We start from the raw sequence: 22,714 nt of genomic DNA, 5'->3' as shown, positions 1-22,714 counted from the left end.
AAAGTCATTTCCTGAGTGATTTTTGCCCTGGATGCCTTCCAAGGCTCTGAATATTTAACATATTCCATCCTGTATTTGTGGTGCTAAATTGATGTGATGACATGCAGAAGTCGCTGCTTTCTTGCTAAGAGCCCATGAAACAATATTTTTTTAATAGCAACTGTAAGAAGAGAATATATTAGTGTTTTCAAATTGCTTCCTTTGCAGGCTCCTTTGTCAGGCAAAATAGGCGCCAGTCGTAGAGTTGCGGAAAATCCCCCAAATACAATACAAGCCTAATAAAGACATAAAAAAGCTGCATTTCACGTGTTACTACGACACAGTACTGAATCTGACCGCGATGAAGCACGTGACATTGCCGGTAGATACCTGTGAAAGCCTCTGATGTGATCAGTATTTCTAGCTCAAATAATTTTATGCTTGTGAATCACAGTCCAAAGTCGACAATCAAATCGCCCATAAAATTTAAATTACCGGCGATTTAATTCATCATAATAACATAAGTATAATGATAATTACGTACATTGGTATGTTAGGTATCTAATTGTAGATACCTACCCTTTAAAATTGAGCTGCCCGTTAGCACGCGCTTTTGTTGACGTATACGTAAGCAAAGTGTGATAAACAAATAGTGGGATTAAATAAGAATTAAAATTAGCTCGGCTGTCGCAGCCAAGGCGTCTGCAATTTAGCTCCGTGTGTTTTCCTCTCAACGCACTCGAGACCCCGTGTTCCCTGGCAACGGCCGTGCTTCTTCGCAAATTGCGATTTATTCCAGACAAATGTCTAAATAAAGCGCCTTTTGCTCCACAGCGAGCGCTACTCATAAAAGTTAACTTATGACTTTCCTAGTGTTTCCTAGTGCTGAATGCCTGAAAAAGGTTTTAACAAGTTTATTCACACTATGTATTTTATAAATAATTTAGTTACTTTACATTTTCTACTTGTAGGTCCATTGTAATTGACATGACAATTAACTGTGAATCATAAACTCCTTGTAACATTCAGGTTTGACAAATGATAGCAGTAATGGTTCCACAATATACAGACAACATCAGAAGTAGTTGCGTAAACCATTGTCATAAGCCTTATTCTTTCTGCATTAGAGTCTTATGCGGCTTAATTTAGATACTTCGTTTGAGTATTCACTCGTACTTCTGTTGCTCTCTGTACTGCTCCACCGGCCATTATCCTTGTCTCAGCTGTACATTGATTTATCATCCTACCAGACTGCGCCACTGGCTGTCCCTCTCTGAAGCAATGCGTTACAACGTTGTATAATTTCACTCACGTGTTTTAACCCTTATCTGCCGAAATATTAATACAGGTAATAAGGAATATATAATTACCTATATATAACTTACAAACAAACAAATATATATAATTACTTGCTTCTGCCCGCGACTCAGTCTGCGTAAAAACAGTACTTCCATAGTAAATTCCTCCCCCAATTTCATCCTCTTCTCCAAGGTCCTGAAGTTATCCTCCATCCTCTTCAAGTGATAACTTCAGGACCAAACACTATCCTATGTCCTTTCCCGGGACTAAAAATATCTCCATGCCAAATATCGTTTTAGCGCATCGGTTCAGCGCTTTAAGCATGAAAAAGTAGCAGACAGACAGACAGAATTAACTTATTCTTTTACAATGTTACCAATATATGTACCTGTAATTATAACCCAGAAGTACGGCACCTTTGTCGAAGCTAAGCTATAGTTTGTGTCATTCACGATGACGTGCAGATTTGTCTAATCTAACCTTTAATGACATGATAATATGAATCGAGGCACGCGTCTTCGTAAATGACACGTTCTATATAGGTGCTTTGCAGAGACACTCTTTCTGGCTATATGCCAGTCCAATATGATGCTTAACGTTGCGGATCCAGTGTTCTGGTATGCCCCATAATGTAATGAAGGAAGACATTTTGGGTGAAAAGATGCCACCAAAGATGTTACAAGTGGGTGAAAGTCGCGAGTCGCATTACGCAGGCTTTGTTGCATTTTCAAGTGTTTCGTCTTTGGCTGATTTTAGAACAGAAGTGACTGGTTGTAAGAAGAAAAAAGGGGAGCCGTTGTATTACTTATCTTTAAATGTTATTCTTACTAATTAATAAAATAGAAGCAGCTCTAAAACAAAGTTCCGCTTTTTTGTTTTAATTGGGAGCGGAATCTATTGTATAAATTCCGGGTTCTTCGGGTCTTCCCTGTATATTATAAGGTTATGTACTCCAAAACAGTATGTCATAGCTAGGCTTTACAATTTGTTTTACTGTTTGCCCTTCTCGCACCTATTATTATTTAGTGTGAGCTAGATGCCCCATATTAATTATATAATCAATATCATATAAAAACTGGAATATTTATCCTGTATAATTTACCCTTTTTCAAGTCCTGACACTGATAATGTTAAACCCTATAACTTACTCAATAAGCAAGCAGTACGACTTGAGCATTTTATGGAACAATTGCTAATTATTCAAGAAACTGACTATACTATTTCGCACTATCTATACAAGTCCATTACTGTTTCTATTATTATCTTAAGTCCACGGACGTGTCAGTGGGAAGATAACGAAACGGCCAAGACTTCTTGACCAAGATGTTTAAGAGTAAAGCTTAATGAGTTTAGAGCTTGTATACTTCGGTCTTAGAGAGTTAAAGGCTTGGTACTGCTTTAACCTCTGATCTAACCGGTTATGAATTTCATCTGGATTTGTTATGCATATGATATGATATGCAAATGTATATGATCTACTAGTGTCATAATTGGCGTTCCTGAATTCATTTTGCATTGAGCAAAAGTTTTATTTTTACTAAGAAAAAAAGTGTCCCCGAAATTGTTGGGCCGTTTGGTTACGGTTTTCAATACAATCTTCTATGACTGTAGCAAAACAAACAGAATAAATAGTGTATGAAATTATGTGGACACTTTTTATCTCGTATTAGGATCGAAAGAAATCGTGAATCTAAGTGGAAATCATATAATAATTCTAAAGTCTAAAATGCAAGTTGAGGTACAATTTTAAATTGAAATGCCCACCTACCGTAATGTTTTGGCGTTACTGTTTGAAGAGATGTAATTTTTGACACTTACAAAATTATAGCCATAACCAGTTCAGATCTAATTCATAACCTGTTGTTACAATCAAAATACGCTTCCTGGAGCCCAATTCAAATATAGCAATTTGTTTTTGAACTGGTTTTGACACGCGCCTTAAAGATAGCTCATGCATATGCATATTGGTTATGTTTTAATGTATGGAGAAGACAAACAAGTTATACAGTGTGTATTTTTGGTATAACCACAAACTTAAACTAGACGTAGGTTTTAGTGCTATAAAACGATCCCGAAAGATTTTTAAAATTTATTCTTAACTACCAGAGCATAATTTCATTTTGATTTTTTTTGGAGTGGCAATGTATTTCATACATCATGGTCACTTGTGACAGTTGTGACATCGCGTCATTAAATGCGAAGTTTTGAGTTAGAACAAAGTAGTGATACATTGCTTGCTGAATAATTTTACATGGAAAAATAAAAGTCGTCTGTTTTTATAAAATCTATGCATGAATGTTCATTAAAGTCTAACTAACTACCCTTTGGTCATGCGGTCGTATTAACAATACACGCTGTGTATATAAAAATTTCCAAAAAATAAAAATAAAACTGTCAAACGGGATATATTTCATATTAAAAGGGGGTGTCGCGTCAGGGGGAGGAAAGATGTTGCTTTAGTTTCAATTAGGATATAATTTGTTTTTCAAAAAACACAATTTGACCGAATCAGAAGTGAAAGTCGTGAGATGCGCGCCAATCACCAAGATGATCTTCAAGGTCGTATCAAAATCAATTCCAAGCCATAACAAATTGTTAAACTAGAATCGATCCCCTGGTAACTTTTTCAGAGCTTATTACACGCTCGAGCGTGTGTTTGTGTTTCACGCTTGTCAGCTTTGGCAATACTATATTTTATTATGTTTTTGGAAGGATGAGGGATTATGAATTGCGGGATATAACAGCATATGGGGGGTAACTTATCATGTTATTCGTCTGCCAAAATTCACCAAATCTGTATCTGTATGTGTGATATTTAACATCAAAAATTCGGACCGGGTTGAGCAAATTGTTTTTGATATTTAATAAATACAACAACTAAGTTTTTAAACTATCTTATATTTTTTCCAAACAAAACTGGCTAAATTAGTTAAATTAGTATATTCAACGTAAATGTGTTGTTTTTATTTAAAATGTATTGTGCGTTGTTTTTTATTTTAAATAGAAAATGGTACCTAAGTGTTGTTGAAACTGACAATATAATATTGAACGAAGGATTAGGAGGATAATACTCCAGTAATTTTTGTCCGCTCATAATAGCTGTGTATGAAAATAATTTATGCCAGTTTATATTTTTATTTAGTGTATGTGTATACGAGTATATAATTATATTCATGAATATAAATATTTAAAAATATTGAATTAGAACGAAATAAATAAAACATAGGTTATTTTATTTTAATGTTTTGTGAAATCATAATATCTTTACTGTGCCAAGTAAGTAATACCAACAAGGTTTTTTTGAATGTTGAATAATACGAATATGTAACTTTGCTTTAATGATGACATCAGGCGTGGATATTGTTTATCAGATTCGATGTAATTATTTGTGTTTACGTCTTTGAAACGAATGTCAAACCAGTGGCAATCGAGTAATGCAACCTGCAGCAACGCTACAGCGCAGCACAGCATCAGTAACGCTACTGCAGTCTCAATCCAAATGTAACCTTTAGGCAATATCACTCAATGTCCCCAGATACGGAAAGATCAGAGTTAAATGCTTGGCTAGCCCTAACTAGCCGCAATCTAAAGAATTTTACCCAATGCTTTTTATGATCATTGGATCATTATCTAGTGATTCATATAATAATCCGTATCGCCTAGATATGCCTATCCTATATAAAAATAAGTAGGTAAACACTTTATTGTACGAGAAAAATAAATATTGATTTCACAATATAAATTCCTAAGAATTTACCACGCTTAGTTTTAAGTGTAATTGTATATTGTGAGATAAATAAATCATATCATATCATATCATCAGATAGAAAATAATTTGGTGGTACAAAGGCGAACTTATCCCTAAGAGGGATCTCTTACAGTTAACCTATACCTGAAGTAATTATATATTTTTACATACTATAAACTATATATAAATAAATAAACTTATATACATATATGAATAAATATAAATATGTATTATGACCGTACACATCTTCCTACCTGTAGATTCTTCGTCTGAGAGCCATAGTTTTGTATATATGACACATTATAAAACAAACTTGCATCAGCTTTAGTCCTAAGATACAAAGCTATTTGTTAGAATGAGATAATGATATTCATCTCTCATTATGTAGTATAGCTGTGTCACTTCTTACGTAAGTGAAATTACAAGTGTATCTCAGGCCTAAGGCCTTAAGTAGACTATGCCCGTACCTGCTAATGTATATCTGCCAAATGATTCAAGTGTAAAGTCCACAAGGTAATTGTCCCGTCTGACTGCTATTTGGAATTTCTTACCCAATCATCGTGACAAGCAATTTTTCATTTTATATTTAAAAAGGTTTGAACTACAATATAAACAGAGCAAATTCATGATCGTTATAATGATAACAAACGATTCGAATGGTGATCTGAATTGCTTTGATATACCCTAAAGGAACTTTTTTAAATTTTATATTTGCATTACCTTTAAGTAGACTTCCCTCTTGTTGCAAATGATTAAAGTGTAAAATCCACAAGTAACGTCTGACTGCTATTTGGTATCCGTCCTTAAAATATACCCTGTCATCGTGACAAGCAAACTTTCCTTTCGTTTCAAAAAGGTCCAAAGTACAATACAGACAGGTAATAAAAGAGCGATTTACATAGTCATCTGAATTGCATCATTACCCTAACAAACAATTTAATTAACAATCATACTTAAATATACCATCCTTTAGGTAGACTTTGCATTATTATTCATACAAATGTTAGATACGTGTCCCGTCTGACTGCTACGTTGAATTTCTTATCGAGTCATCGTGACCATTAAACTTTCCTTTTCTTTTAAAAAGGTCCGAAGTTCAACAGTGCGACATGAAACAGTAGAAACTAAACAAAATGGAACTAAACAATTTCCATACAAAATTGTTGCCATATTTAAGCATTTTACGTCAAAGATGTGACAGTTACGAAGAAAGTGGCGCCCTCATTTATTTCCTACTATTTTATGTTGCACTGTATAATGGAACAGAGTAGTTGAAATATATTAAAACAGGTTGGCGGCTGAGAATACATTTGCGCCATGACCATTTTTGAGAAAAATCGTTTTCAAATTATTCCTCAAATAACAAAAAAATATTTTTTTTTTTTAAACTTTATTTTGTGCCATATCCGCATTTTATAGGATAATTAACACTCTGTTCATAGAAAATTATCACAAAAATTGTGACATATCTAAAAAGTTGTGTCGTGTCATACATTGTACGTTTAACATTTACTAATCAAAAACGGATATATTAATATCAAAATGCTTAAATTTCATGATTATCACTATATTCAAAATTATTATATACTATATTAATATTTGTATGGTACTTTAAATATTAAACATATGTGGCTAAATGATAAATACATAAGTTGAATATAAATCTTTTCGAAAAATATTTTTTTGTATCTTTTGCTCTCCTGCGATTACTATACTATACTATCCTACTTACATTGAAGTAGCGTATGGCACAGAGTTCACGAATCGAAGAATTAGGTAGTCGATATGTTTCACAACGACGAGCTTCAGCATTATAGTTTTTAATGTATTTAATATGACTGCTTCTGACGAAAATTTTGCTTTAATTAGAACAGAGTCGTTTCACAGAAATACTCGTAATAATCATAAGGAGCTACTCGTAATATAGTAACCCGAATTCGATATACTCTAAACAAACTTCCACATAATCTATAAAAACTAGTATCACCTTAAAGTAGACTTTGACCTCTTGTTTCTACTAATGTAATTCTCAAATAAGTCAAGTGTAAAGACTAAAGTCCAATAGATAATTGTCCTGTCTGACTGGTCTCACTACCTACTATTCAGATTTTTTACCCAGTCATTGTGACAAACAACCTTACGTTTCATTTCAAGAAGGTCCAAACTATGATATAGACCAAGGAGCTTAGGATGTTTTAGAAAAAAAGGCGATTTTCTGCAAGTCATCATTTAAGTAGGCTTTAGGACTGTTTTTATGTGTGATGTGTTTATATTATTGATTATTTTATTTATTGTGCAATATACAGAAACAAAATACAAGAAACAATACGGCTTGTATTTTTGATACGACCGCATAATCAAAGGGCAGTTTATTTAGGCTTTAATGAACACACTTTTATCGGTTTATAAAAAAAATATTGACTTTTATTTTTCCATATAAAATAATTCAGCAAGCAATGCATCACTACTTTGTTTTAAACTAGGGCTTGCGGTTGTGTCAGGGTTCCGTGTACACGTGTTCGGTACCCGTTTCCTCACTACAAGTACACGGTTTTCTGACCCGTCCAACACGTGTAGTCGGGTTCAAGGTCCGTGTATCCGTGCACCCGTGTACCCGTGTACACGGCGAAATGGACCTTAAATACAAGCGGGTCTAACCCGTCCTTGCCGTGTAGCGGAGATTGATGCCATGTATAGCTTTAAATAAGACATAGATTCAGGTTAAGGAGCTCCGATTGTTTACCAGTTTTATCGGATTGATACTGTGTTGTGTTATACCAATTTACATTAACAATCAATCCGGTAAAACTGCAAAGTAATCGAATGTTACTAATCTCTCTTATATTCAATCGTATCTCTTCATAGCACAAATCACAAATCTCTGCTACACGAAAATGAAGGGTCGAACCCGCGGGTTAATAAGATACGTTATTTCGTGTATCCGTGTACCTGTGTACACGGGTACCCGTGGAAACGTTTCTGAATCCGGGCGGGTTCGTGTAGTTCGGGTTCTTAGTACCGCCGGGCTTAAAAATACAGGTACCCGTGTCAGCGTGTACCTGTATTTTTAAGCCCGTCACGTGTATCGGGAGGGCTATTTTAAACCCAAAACGTTGTATTTAATTACGCGACGTCACAATTGTTACGAGTGACCATGCTGTACAAAATACATTGCCGCTTAAACAAAAATTCAAAAATCAATCAATCAATCAATGCTCTGGTAGTTACGAATAAAACAAATCTTTCAGGATTGTTTTTTAGTACTAAAACCTACATCTAGTTTAAGGTTGCGGTTATATCAAAAATACATACGATATAGTGACATATCAAATAAAAGTGCTCATTGTAAAAGAGACTGAATAGATTTCAAGTTATTTCATTAAATAACATTTCCTCTAAAACTACTGGCTCTAAGACTGTACTGGAAATAATTAAGTCCATGTTACGCAAATAAATTAAAACTTTGTGAATAATATAAGGCATACCCTTGCTTGCTTGTGATACCCTTGGAACGAGAGTCCAACCTACACTTAGCCGGCTTTATATTGTTACATTAACCGTACACTAGAATAATATGCCCATTAAACGATTCGGAACAAGAGGACAAAGTCCACATTAAAAACAGGTATCTTTTTAGTTCTATATGTTTTTAGTTCTAAGCAGGGATCGGAACCGGTTTTTTGCAAAAACATCGAAATAACCATATATTTCGGTTTATTTTATACTCTAAATGTAGGACTCAGTTGTGTTTTGAGATAACGACTTCGTATTATTAGATTGCCTAATTAGAAATGAACTAATTAACAAAGAACGAAAAAATACCGTTTTCGTTCCCATACAAAAAATACCGGTTTCCGATCCCTGGTTCTAAGATAAGATTTAATGATGTGGTTTTAAAGAAAGTTAACATGTAAGTTAAAAACGTATAAGATAAATTATCATAAGGACGACCTACTAACTCATTTGACTAGTATATTTTCTTCATAAAAATTATGTTATATTTAAGGATACTTTTACAAATACAATTTATAAATAAGGTATATATGTAATAAAACTGTCAAAATTTTACGAAAAACTGTGCGATGACGCAATGTGTTTAAGCATATGTGTTTATTTAACACAATTATCTATAATTCGCAGCGATAATAGCGGCAACAACGTCTAGCCGACTTATAAAACCGGTTATTATAATAAGTACCACAACATCCTGCCTCGCATCAGTCTTACTCGAATTGCGCACTCGCTCGGTCCACGCAATGATCACGATCGCTGTAGTTTTAATAGTGCTCGTCGCGCTATACCTTTACAATGTCAGAACATTTGACTACTGGGAAAAACGAGGTGTCAAACACGACAAACCAGTGTTAATTTTCGGCAATAATGCCGACAACTATCTTATGCGGAAAAGCGTTTCCGAAAAGGCTGTCGAAATGTATTGGAAATATCCTAACGAAAGAATCGTCGGCTTTTTTAGATCCACTAGGCCAGAGCTCGTAATAAGGGATCCGGAGATTGTGAAGCATTTGTTGGTTAGCGATTTTTATCACTTTTATCCGCGCGGTCTTATCGCTAACAGGAAATATATGGAGCCAATTATGAAGAACTTGTTTTTTGCGGATGGAGACCTGTGGCGGTTGTTAAGGCAGCGTATGACGCCGGCATTCACGAGCGGCAAGCTGAAGGCAATGTTCCCGCTGATCGTGGAGCGTGCAGAGAGGCTGCAGGAGCGCGCGCTCGCTGCCGCAGCTGGCTCCCGTACCATCGACGCCCGTGACCTCATGGCCCGCTACACTACCGACTTCATCGGCGCCTGTGGCTTTGGCATCGATGCCGGCTCGCTGAACGAAGAGGAATCAGCTTTTCGAAAATTAGGCGCTAGCATCTTCAAAATTGATAACATGCGTTTTATGTCTTCGATCTTGAAACAGTTTATGCCCAGACTGTTCTGTCATTTAAAACCAATGGGTCAGATAGAGAAGGGCATAAAAGAACTGGTAGGTGCAATTTTAAGGGAAAGAAAATATCAACCGTCTAGTAGGCATGACTTTATTGATCTTCTGATAGAAAGCAAGAATAAAGGATTAATGACAGGAGAATCCATAGAACATATGAAACCTGACGGAACTCCAGAGGTTGCTAGTCTAGAAATGAACGAAGATCTGATGGCTGCTCAAGTGTTTATATTCTTCGCTGCTGGGTTTGAGACGTCGTCTTCGGCCACAAGTTTTACTTTACACCAATTGGCTTATAACCCTAATGTACAGAAAAAAGTACAAGAAGAAATTGACAGGGTTCTTGGTCAACACAATAATAAGCTCAGTTACGATGCTGTGAAAGAAATGACTTATCTAGATTGGACATTTAAGGAAGGCATGAGGATGTTTCCATCGCTTGGATTCCTAATGAGGGAGTGTTCCCGTAAATATACTATCCCGGACACTGATGTAACCATAGACGAAGGAGTTCGAATTGTAGTGCCTTTACAGGCTCTGCATATGGACCCTCAGTATTTCGAGAATCCTGAAGAGTTCCAGCCGGAAAGGTTTAGTCCAGAAGAGTTTAATTTGGTGCAGAAGAGTATCTACTTACCGTTTGGTGTTGGTCCTCGCGCATGCATAGGTGAGTTATTTATATTTATTTATTGTCTTCATTCAGCAGCGTGCTATCAGCCGCAGTCGAATAGCTGGCCTAATAAATTGTTGAAAGTAAGTTCTATCATCAAGTGCATCTAGTTATGTGACACTGTGGGTTGTAACCACTCAGTAATTTCTGTATAAAAATTTACTTCCTACTATTTTGCCCATCAGCAAGGACTAGATACTGCAAGTAGAGCTTACTGTAATTATTTTCGAGTTAAGTTATTCTTAAATTTTGATTAATTTTACGTATTTTCAGGTGAGAGGCTGGGCTTGATGCAGTCTTTGGCGGGGCTGGCAGCCGTCCTCTCAAAGTTTACTGTATCACCGGCACCAGAAAGTGTACGGCGGCCTAAAGTGGAGCCTAAGTCCGGCGTCGTGCAAACTATAAAAGGAGGTCTGCCTTTAATGTTCAAGGAGAGGAAGTAAACGGAATAGGACTTTGGGGTGTGCAAAATTCTACCATGTAATGCTTTAAGATCAAAGTTTAAGCAATTCAGACAATTAGCAGTCAGTGAAGACTAAGGTAAACTGGGGTTATTTTGAATCGCGGGGAAACATATATGGTCGATTTTTGAGAATAATGGAAGTTGGTTTTTGATTGCAAGCTTAAGAATTGTGTGTGTGGGATTAAGAGGGAAGTATACCACGTGATCGTCCATATAAAAAGAGAAAACGTTTTTCCTCTTCTAAATATTTTCCAGTCTCCATTATTTTTTAGTATGTTATTGACACAAAGAAAAACTACGTTTTCCTTTTTTCAAAATTCGCACAACAAAAAAAAATAAGCGTTACCTAGAATATGCTGAAGCGATCGACATCAAAATCAAAGTGATTTGTTAAGATTTAGTTAATTGAAAACGTTTTTCCCGAAATAGAATTTCATATAAACATATCGCTATTTCGCTAGGATCGAAAAGCTATTCTTTCCCCTCAAGTTAGTTCGATTTCCATACAAAAAACAATCCCGGTTTGGTTAAATCATTACACTTACTACATAAATATGTGCGCATCTATTTACTTTCGAATATTCGTCTGCGCTAAATTGATAGAAAAACTTTGTTGTGTTACATTGATAAAAAAAATAACGTTATTGTTATATATATTAAATAAATGCGCATATATTTATATACTAACAGTGTGTATAAAAAATCGACGGTAAGTATTTCCCTGCGATTCAATATAACCCCAGTTTAACGGTATTATTACTTACACGCGTTACAACGTGACAGCCGGTAATTCTAGCTAATGATAAATAAATAACTGTACTTAGCTTCAATTGTATAGATAAATTATGATATGATTTTAATTAATCATACATGAGTGTTTCCATGCCATGATACATCTAACTTTTTGCTGTGTTATCTAATGAATAATAATAGCAAAAATAACCTAGAAACTTCGCATAGAATAAAAAATTAGTAAACGCTTTAACAGTTGCAGACATTTTGGTATCAACCAACCCTTTGTTATTTAGCTACATATATTTTATTAGTAAATATAGCAACCGGAGTTCATAATAGTACATTACGATACAAGTGTGAAAAGTAAGAAATTTGCAACGAGTGCCGATAACTTAAATAAATAAATATTATAGGACATTATTACAAAAATTGACTAAGTCCCACAGTAAGCTCAATAAGGCTTGTGTTGAGGGTACTTAGACAACGATATATGTAATATATAAATATTTATAAATACTTAAATACATAGAAAACACCCATGACTCAGGAATCTCAGGATCCATGCTCATCACACGAATAAATGTCCTTACCAGGATTTGAACCCGGGACCATCGGCTTCGTAGGCAGGGTTCACTATCCACTAGGCCAAACTGGTCGTCTAAATTAAAACACAACCGCACGTGTATTGTACAACGTTTTACAGTACATATATGGCCCTTTAAATTTTTGACATTCGCACTTATAATGCTAGTTTCTGCACTAGGGCGGTAAATTAGCGCCATATATACTGTATTTTTTTTTCTTGTCATTCATAACAAGCGGCAGTATGATAAAAAGATGTGTTACGTTAATTTAATTACATTGCAGAGTTTTTTTATGGCACGAGTTTTTTTTACATTGCATGGTTTTATGGCACGACCGCGACGGTAGCAAATAAGTTTTGTAACGAGAAAGAGCACGACTATTGTATTATAATATCGTTATAATACATTACGATACAAGTGCGAAAAGTAGAAAATTAGCAACGAATAGCGATAAATTAAAATACGACCGAATAGTGTTCCAAATCGACATGAGTTGCGAATTACCCATAACCAAGTGTATCGTACACGTACAACGTTTTACAGTACATATAGCTCCTTAAATTTTCGACATAGACGCGTAAAGTGCTAATTACCGCACTAGTGCGGTAAAGTAGTACTATATGTACTGTATAAAGATAGTTTGTGGCTTGTTTGCTGTAAAATAAGAATCATTCAATTATACTTAATAGTATTTTTTAACTGTGATATACCTACTAATGTTCACTATTGTTATTATTAATAATTAATAACTTATTATTGTCTCACAAGTGCAGATGTGCAAGTTGCGGAAAGTTTGTAAAAAAATGGAAAAGTTATTGGAAACTGGACTATGCGTCAAAATGGTCCAAAAACCAAGAGAGTTGATAATTAGGTCATTAGATAGGCATTTCTATAACCATCATCACCCTTATTACCTAGGCAATAGAGTCCACCGGTGGGTGAGCGCGCGGAATGGTTTGCCGCGCTCGCAGCGGTGCGCGAACATCTACCCTGCAGCGATTAATTTACATACTTATAAGGACTCTATTGCCTAGGTAATAAGGGTGACGACATTTTGACTAAAATAAAAATATCTCAGTTCTGCAATGGAATTCCGCTTGGTGCCCATATAACGACATTAAGTACATATAAATGTATCTAATGACCTTACTCTCATTTCTGTTCGTTTTTGGACCAGGCTCCATACAAAGTTGCCCAAGGGTCTTTCAAGTAAATTTCACAGTAAGCAAAGGAAACTCTCATTTTAGAAATTGAAAATTTCTAAGTTTCCCAAACTTTTCCTAGTGGAAATTTCGCAATTTTGGTAACTTTCCGATGGCACATCATATCTTCATCGTATTCATAAGAAAATCGACATAGTTACTTAATCTTTCTGGTTAAACCCATTGGTTGACTGGTAGAGAATGCTTTAAGGCATTAAGTCCGCCATTTGTACCTTCGTGTATTGTGCAGTAAAGATTAAATAAATGACATGTTTTTTTTTTTTTTTTTTTTTTTGTAATATTAATTGTCATGTTTAAATGAGAAGACTTGTTTTGTTTAGTTTTAAGTTAATGTTGTGTGCCCTTACAGGGTGTCATGGTCTTACTTGTATTTTATGGTATAACATCCTGATTTATTATGTACATGACTTTACAACAAATAAATAATAATAATAATAAATAAATAAACATTTTTTGCAATTTGCACGTATCGAGATTTTAGGGGCATGACACACTGCGTCCGATTCGCACGAGCTCCAAAGTTTGAGCGAGACAACGCTATGCGCGTATTATAGCGACATCCCGCTCCCTCGTCGGAACGACGTGCTAATCGGATGCAGTGTTCATGCCCCTTAGGTTTAAACTTTCTTTTATTTACTCAAAACTATTTTTATTATCTTCTATTAAGAGAATGTTATCATTTAATTTCTCCTATAAGTTATGTTATGTAAATTTACGTTTTAGAGATAGGTACGAGTATATCAATAAATAAAGATTAACTATAACATTTTTTTATGTGTTATGAGTTATTTAGGTAAATTAAATTTATTTTATTGTTTGGCACTGAATGTGACTGAATATAATTAGGAAGGAGTTAAAAAGATATTGTTTTTGACATTGAGGTAAGGTAAGGAGAGGTAAGACTATCACCGGGGCAAGACAAACACTTGTATGGAATCCTCATACTGTTTGTCTTGCCCCGAGTAAAATAAACTATGTTCGTCTTACCCCACCCTTACCTTAAGCCTTTCTAAAATAGGCCAACTCTTCCTTTTTATCTTTGGTAGGCAATAAATAAAATATTTATTGTGTAAATATTACAATGGTATCAATTGCTATTTTTTTTTCAAATTAAGAAAACAAGTTTTGAAAACTGAAACTCCTATTTAATTAATACATAATACCCTCCTCCTACTACTTGAAAATTTTGTCTACGGAATGCAAGCTAAAGCGCATGATACAGATTACTCTACTAACTAGTCGGACTGCGCTAACTAGGAACTAATTTTAAGGAGCTAGTTAGGACGACTGAATAAAGTATGGTGTTCATCCTCTCCTAATTTTAAAATAATTATTTACTTTTCAAGCTATTCAACTATGGACATAAGGCGCGCCCAATTTCCTAATTCTTTCAAGAGACATTAAACTTCACTTTTTATCTTACCTATTCGTAATGTGCTGTATTATTTGTATTGTTTCTGTATTGAGGTGTGTAATAAAGAGTAAGTAAGTAAATATTCTTTATTGCACCACATACAAAACCAATTCAAACCAGAGTTAGGTACAATAGTATAAATAAAGGTAGCAACAGGCGGTCTTATCGCTGTAAGCGATCTATTCCAGACAACCTAAGGGTAGCAGGATATGAAGAACAAAAAACTTAGTAATTTTGAGTATTTATATTGTATTGTAATATGTCAAGCAGGTTCTTTAAATCAGTGCCGAAAATTATATTACCGAATGTCATTTCGCAACCACGTATGCGCATAATTTTTTGCCGTTTTGCCGAATAATCAATTAGCAACTCAACACAATAGTTAGTATGATTTCCCAACCTATCTGTTAGCAACTGTGTTTGGCTAACAGCATCAAAATTACACTTTTTAAAAGCAACGTTTTAGGAAGCAGATACTACGTAAGTCTAATACAAAATGTAATAGGTATATTTTTATAATTTAACATAGTACGATGTAAAACAAGTCAGTCCTGGTTATTGTATTAATAAATAGTTGGCCAATTGAATTATTGGGCGAGTGAAATGTATTCCAAATGTTATATGTCATGATAATAATCTACGTAACAATAATTCTACCAAGTAAATCGTAATGAAAATTTGCTGAATATTGTTTGCCAAAGTAAATCATCTGCAAAAGATTGGTTTCTTTTCAATTTGTGTCAAGTGAAATTCGGACAGTAAAACTTCGGCGAAAAGGCAGAACACACAGTTTGACACTGCTGAGACAGTCGTTGTTATCAAATTAAGAAGATATTATACGTATGAGTATATTATAGAGGTAGTGTGTTTGTAAAGTGCATGTGTGTTATGATTTAAGATTATATATAAGTCAGGTAAGATGAGGTAAGGTAACACTGGGGCAAGATAAAAACTTGTAGGAAATCCTGACACTGTGTGTCTTGCCAGGAGCAAAATAAATTATTTTGCTCCTATCCCATATGACCTTATGTCGAATTGCTTGCAACGAACTGCGCATTAAGTTGTGTTTTCGTTTTCTCAAGGACACTCTAATTGGCTATCCTTTCCCATGTTATTGTAAAAAATTGGCTGTTCAAAACATATATTTCTTGTTTTTTTTTTTCATACTTATGACTTTATTTATACATACAAAAGCTTCGCCAAACTGAAGACAGTTTGTTGGCGAATAGTGCGCTCTCAATTATTATTATAATTAATACTCTGTGCCTTATATTAGGTACCTACAGAGTACAGAACAAACTTCATATAGTTTACTTATAGGTAGGTTAAGTTTAAATAAAATTTGCGCGAATACCTACACAAATTGTTCCACCAGATCGGTTTTTATTACTGTACAGCTAGCATGTGTACCTACTTCATCTCCTGACGGCATTGACCATGAACCTTATTATTATGATATTACGTTTTATAATTGTATCAAGCCGTTCTTTTGTGATGAAATATCTACGCATGCCTACCCACGGGATTAATACAAAAACTAACACTGATAAAACTATTAAAATATATTATGTATTTATATTAAAAGTATTGATTTTATTCTTTTCTTAAATATCTGTTTACTACTACATTGGTCGATTTAACGGTTAAGTTGGTTAAGAATCTTAGGTATTATATGTTTGCGAGTTCTTTGGCTGTAGTAATTATTAGTATTATATTGTACATATTTTCGTTGTGTGCTTACCCTAAAATTACGTAAGTTTTTCTACAACTTTTGTTTTTTACTTAATGTTAACATCCTTAGATTAAATGTAGGGATGCACTGATCAGTCCTAAAGCACACCGAAGGTTAAATCGGGGTCGATGTAAAATAACATAGGTGTAAACAAAATAATTTTCCGTCGTTACCGTAAAATTTGCCTTTATTCCCCAGTGGTTAATTGAGCTCCAACAGTTTTTATTGACCAACAGATTAACGAAGGTCGCCGTCTCAGCCCGGGCAAAAATGCTTTCGAAGCTCCGGATGTTCTCCTCTACATGTCGCAATTCTCAACTGAGTACCGTAATTTTTTTAGGCAGGGTCAACGATTTTTTTTTTTTTTTTATTGATTCAGGTTTTCGGTTTTTTTCAAAATGGTGGAGCTATACATTTATTCAGTTTTAAGTTATACTCGCGAGGTCTATAGCTTACAGAGCTACTAATTAAAGTGTTAGTAGTGACATGATAGTTTGGCTGACCATGGTCGCATTTTTATCACCTGTCATTATGCCTGTCACTTTCTCACTTACATAATTAGAACGTGACAGATATGGAGACAGGTGATAAAAATGCGACCACGCCAAGCCTGCTGAGCCTGTAGCGGGGTCGCATTTTTATCACTATGCCTGTCAAGTTCTAATAAGTACGTAAGTGCGAAAGTGACAGGCATACTGACCAGTAATAAAAATTCGACTTTGCTATAGCCGCTGGTCTATTTAAATCTGGTCTGTAAATATTGATTTGTCTTTCAGCTGTTAGTGTTTGATCCTTTCGCATTTTCTAAAAGGTTAGCTGGAAGAGATCCCTTTTAGGGATAAGTTCGCCTTTGTACATATTTTTTTGTTGTTTTGTCTGTTTTATGTTAACCTGTTTATCTGCAATAAAGTTACATACATACATACATACATACATACATACATAAATCAACATACTTATATTTACATACCTTGGAAGGTACTTGGTGGGCTTGGTATTGTGGCCAATACATTAATTTTAAAATTTAAATAAAATTTTTGAGTAAATTAGGCACATTTACGGTGCTTGTTATCCAAAATTATATTCGGATAGCGACTTCTTTACCACCGTCATATTCAAATTGAAAGCTATCGCTAGCAGTAATATTAAATCAATGTCATATTTTTAAAATCAGAACATGCTTGATATACTCAGAACCCTTTTCAAGTACTTAAACCCCTCGATACTGATAATGATAACAAAAATGTGTGCACTGACACATAAAGATAAGGATGACAAGATAAGGCTGTTTACTTTACTAAAGGTCTTCACGATGGCGCGACTCAAGTGCATATTGCAAACATTTCTACATATGATTAATTGCAACAAATAACAACGTACCTACAGGCGTACGGTTAGCAACTTAACAGCAAATATTTGATAGTATACTTTTAAATATTTTAAATTATTTATTAATCATAGTATATTGTTTGTTAGCTAATTTAATATAAAACAAAATCTTAAAAATAATCCAGTTGTAAGAAATTCGCAACGCTTGCTTCGTGAGGTGGCCACAAATTTTAAATATCTATCTAGGTAAAAGAACATATGTATTACACAATAGGTACACATCATTGTTACTGTAAGATTATGAAGAGCGAAAGTTAACAATCAATAATATGAATTATAAACTACGGATAAATTTATTAACTGTACTTATATCGTACTTTAGTACCTATAGTTGAATGTGCAGCTCGTAAAATACGGCGTTGCATTAATAAAATATTTGGTCCTTAGGACCTAAGGATGGATTTAAGAAGTGGAGCCACCAATATTTTAGATGTAAATTTTTAGTTTAGTGGTTTGACCTGTCTGGCCTAGTGGGTAGTAATCCTACCTATGAAGCCGATGGTCCCGGGTTCAAATCCTGGTAAGGGCATTCGTATTCGTCAAGGGTATTCGTGTGATGAACATGGTTATTTGTTCCTGAGTCATGGATGTTTTCTATGTATTTAAGTATTTATAAATATATATGTATTATATATATCGTTATCTAAGTACCCGCAACACAAACCTTATTGAGCTTACTGTGGGACTTAGTCAATTTGTGTAATAATGTCCTATAATATTTAATTATTTATTTATTTTAATCTTGATATCAATATCATTTCAGCTAGTAGGCCAAGTTTGTATCGTAGAGCAAACTAGAGTAACGTTGCCTCGATATACGATTTCTTAAGTACTACACGGAGTAATTACAACGTATAATTCTTCTCGGCATGGGCGTCGCCAAGGGGGGCAGGGGGGAGGGGCAGCTGCCCCCCTCTAGAGAACAAACTTTCTAACTAAATGTACGCCACTTCCCCTTCCTTTGGCCATCGGCCATATCAGCTGTCCCTCCTAGTCCATCAGCTGGCTATTCATTAAACTATATAATTATAATGAGTACCTATGTTAATATAATAATAATTCTGCCTAAATAATATATTTATTTAAAAACAGCGCGTGTCAAAAATTAAAAAATAATATTAATAATTCAGCCTATAAATATTCCCACTGCTGGGCACAGGCCTCCACTCATGCGCGAGAGGGCTCGGGCTATAGTCCCCACGCAAGCCCAGTGCGGATTGGGAACTTCACATACACCTTTTGAATTTCTTTGCAGATGTATGCAGGTTTCCTCACGATGTTTTCCTTCACGAAAAAGCTAGTGGTAAATATCAAATGACATTTCGTATATAAATTCTGAAGAACTCATTGGTACGAGCCAGGATTTGAACCCGCGACCTCCGGATTGAAAGTCGGACGTCATATCCACTCGGCTACCACCGCTTATACCCACCTATGTTGATTTTCAAAAAAACATTTTTAATATAATTGCCTACGCAATTAAAATAATCGTGCAGCTTTTTTTATGGCGAGCAAAAAAATATATCACTAAATACATTAGGTACAATAATAACTTTTCTTTGAAAATTAATGACTATTGAGTTTAAAGTAAAAGCGATTGTAATCAACGCTTGTAGTAGTTCTGTCTTGTACTCATACCAAATAAAATCTTGTCGATTCTTCTTACGTTACTGCAGTAATGTCGCACTAGAAATGCAGCTGCAGTTGATATTGGAATGTCACCTTATCAGACACTCATGATTAATTACTGGTAATTTGAGTCACATAATTGATAAAATTTCTTGCATATCGTTGCGATAAAAACAATTATTTTTCAGAAATAATTTTTCCTATCTGTCTGGTTGATAATTTATTGTTCCTGAGTAGGTACTTATTATAGACACATAGTAATTGATCAAGATAAGTGGGTATGAGTAAACATGTAATTCTCTTGATATTAATCGAATATAAATATAATGAGTCAGTATTTTTATTTGGTCATCAGCATATTCGATTTCATGATAGCTCTGTCGATAGTCATTAACTTTATAATTTTGCTCTTAGGGATTTCGCTGAGTTCAAAAGAAATAAGATCAACATAATACTTGAAGAGAAATAGTAACATCGTATTGATAACTTGTCTGGTAGTAGTGGTGGTGAGTAGTAACCATGCGTATGAAGCCGATGGTCCCGGGTTCAAATCCTGGTAAGGGCATTTATTCTTATGATGAGCACGAATATTTGTTCCTGAGTCATGAGTGTCTTCTATGTATTGAAGTATTTGTAAATTTTTACATTATATGTATGGTTGTCTAAGTTCCTACAACCACAAGTCTTATTGTGCTTATTGTGGGACTTAGACAATTTGTGTAATAATGCCCTGTAATATTTATTTATTTATATCTATATCTTCATACATTTGCCACTAAACGCAAGTAGCAAATGTAAGATAAACTCCTAATAAAAACGAATCAGTGTGTATACCTACAGGCTGCCTGCTACAGGCCCCAAGGTAAAGACCCGGTCATCCTCACCCTGCAGCCACACTTATGAACTTTAGTTGCAATTGAAATGTAATAGTTAGGGTAGGTACGGATAAATGTTTTTATACTACGTCGGTGGCAAACAAGCATACGGCCCGCCTGATGGTAAGCAGTCTCCATAGGCTATGGACGCCTGCAACTTCAGAGGTGTTACCGACCCTAACACCCCGCACTCTCAATGAGCTCTGGCAACCTTACTCACCGGCAGGAACACAACACTATGAGTAGAGTATTTAGAGTATGAATATATTTTTTTGCAAACTTATAAGTTATAAGTCTTTAACTCCTATTCTTCACTTTTCTCCAGAAATATTAACTATATCACATGTACATTGCTGCTTCATCCAATCATTTCAAATACACTTGTTTTTTTCCAAAATATGAAGTTTTCTTCAACAGAATAAAAAAGGCCACTATGAACCAATATCCTTCGTATCTCGAAAATACGCCAACTTAGCACCCAAAGGCATTGGACTCCCACATTGGCTGTTATAAAACGGTGGATACTCATCGTGTGAGAGGGACAACATGAAAGTATTCATAGTATTTTATTCTGTCATCACACAATGTTATATAACATTTTATAACAGCCAATGTTGGGAGCATTAACACGCTACAGTTATAAGTCATAACGATAGTGAGATTAGGTATATAGGTCCGCTCCATTACTATTAAAAGATAAATAATTATCTGTCATTGGTTATGATTTCGGAATTAGGACTAAATCAGATTAACCTAATTACAGTTTAAATTTCCAAATCGATGTGGATTATTATCTCATCAGGCGATTACCACGGAAATTAGTCTAATTAATTTTCATTCCACTGGCAGGTCAATGGGTACTTAAATCATTTTTGAGTAGCATTCAGCAATTAAATTAGAATAAAAATAATTTGAATTAATTTAATAATCAACATATCTCATTTTCGTCCTGCGATGAAATGAAAAACTAGCAAATATTATATATTTATTTCGATACATTGCAGCAAAGATGATTGTAGCTGTCCTTATCTTTTCCTATTTGGGGGGTAGGAGTAAAGTTTATCTGTACTAGTTTGACCCAAAGAACAATCAAGTTAAAGGAAATTGCCTGAGGCAACATGCAAAGTATCCCGTACGTATATATATACCTAAAGGTTTAAGATCATTTAATCTCATTAATAGTTTTTTACAATTCACTTGCACGAGATTAACAAAGAAACATTAGTAAAGAAAGATTATAATATGAGCGTACAGGAACTAAATTATAACATTTCAAAATGTATAAAAGGGTACTATTAGATTGTTATTCTTTGCGTTGTTAACCAACTTTTACGATTCAAACTATGATATTTCCTCATGTGAAAGTTAGGCTTACAGTATTTAAGACCCATCTAACCTCAGATACATTTTAAAAGAATATCTTCGCTTTTCCTTTTCCTCAAAGTGGCTTAAGACAGATGGCTGGATCGCGTGTTCCACTACATTCTTACCAACTTACAGTTGCAGTAGATCAAAGGAAAAATGTCCTTCTGTCGAAGGTGTTAATGACATTGACAGTTAACATTTGAATGGTGCTTGCTGGTGCCGGCTGTCATTAGCTGCGGTGATGGAGCGAACGTCTCATTCGCTGCTTTAAACATCGGGTAGAATGATCGACGGTTTTTTAAGTTACTTCGAAAATGGTGGGTTAGCTGAGTGAAACGGAAGCATTAAGCTGTTAGAAAGCTGCCGGCGATTTTGAAACCAGAGGGTTGGAATTAAAATTCTGATTTTAAGTTGTGAATTCCGTACCAAAAAGGTACAAACCATCTTATGGTGCGACTCTTATTCATTATGGGAAATGCCCAATATAATAAGGGGGCAAAATTTCAAAGTCTAGTTACTAGGTCAAGAAGACTCTAGGTCTAGGTCTAGGTAAGAGAGTTTGAGGGAAAACCGACAGCACGCCGCCCGGCCGGTCGACCTAGGTATCGATGGGCGGATGTGGTGGACACGGATCTGCGCGAGCTCCAGGTTGAAGAC

The 22,714-nt window shown here is 34.9% G+C and overlaps 1 protein-coding gene across 1 annotated transcript; it reads left to right on the top strand.

Moving 5' to 3' along the window:
- Positions 1-9,222: 9,222 nt before the first annotated feature.
- On the top strand, positions 9,223-15,075 carry LOC133527208 (cytochrome P450 6B6-like). The gene is made up of 2 exons (XM_061864107.1): positions 9,223-10,645; positions 10,922-15,075. Exons 1-2 carry the CDS (start codon positions 9,283-9,285, stop codon positions 11,089-11,091), a joined length of 1,533 nt encoding a protein of 510 aa, XP_061720091.1. The 5' UTR covers positions 9,223-9,282; the 3' UTR covers positions 11,092-15,075.
- Positions 15,076-22,714: the final 7,639 nt, after the last annotated feature.

The sequence above is a fragment of the Cydia pomonella genome, chromosome 17 (genome assembly GCF_033807575.1).
Source record: "Cydia pomonella isolate Wapato2018A chromosome 17, ilCydPomo1, whole genome shotgun sequence".
NCBI lineage: Eukaryota > Metazoa > Arthropoda > Insecta > Lepidoptera > Tortricidae > Cydia > Cydia pomonella.
The sequence above is the reverse complement of the archived record's forward strand: the minus strand, read 5'-3'. Positions and strand labels throughout refer to the sequence as shown.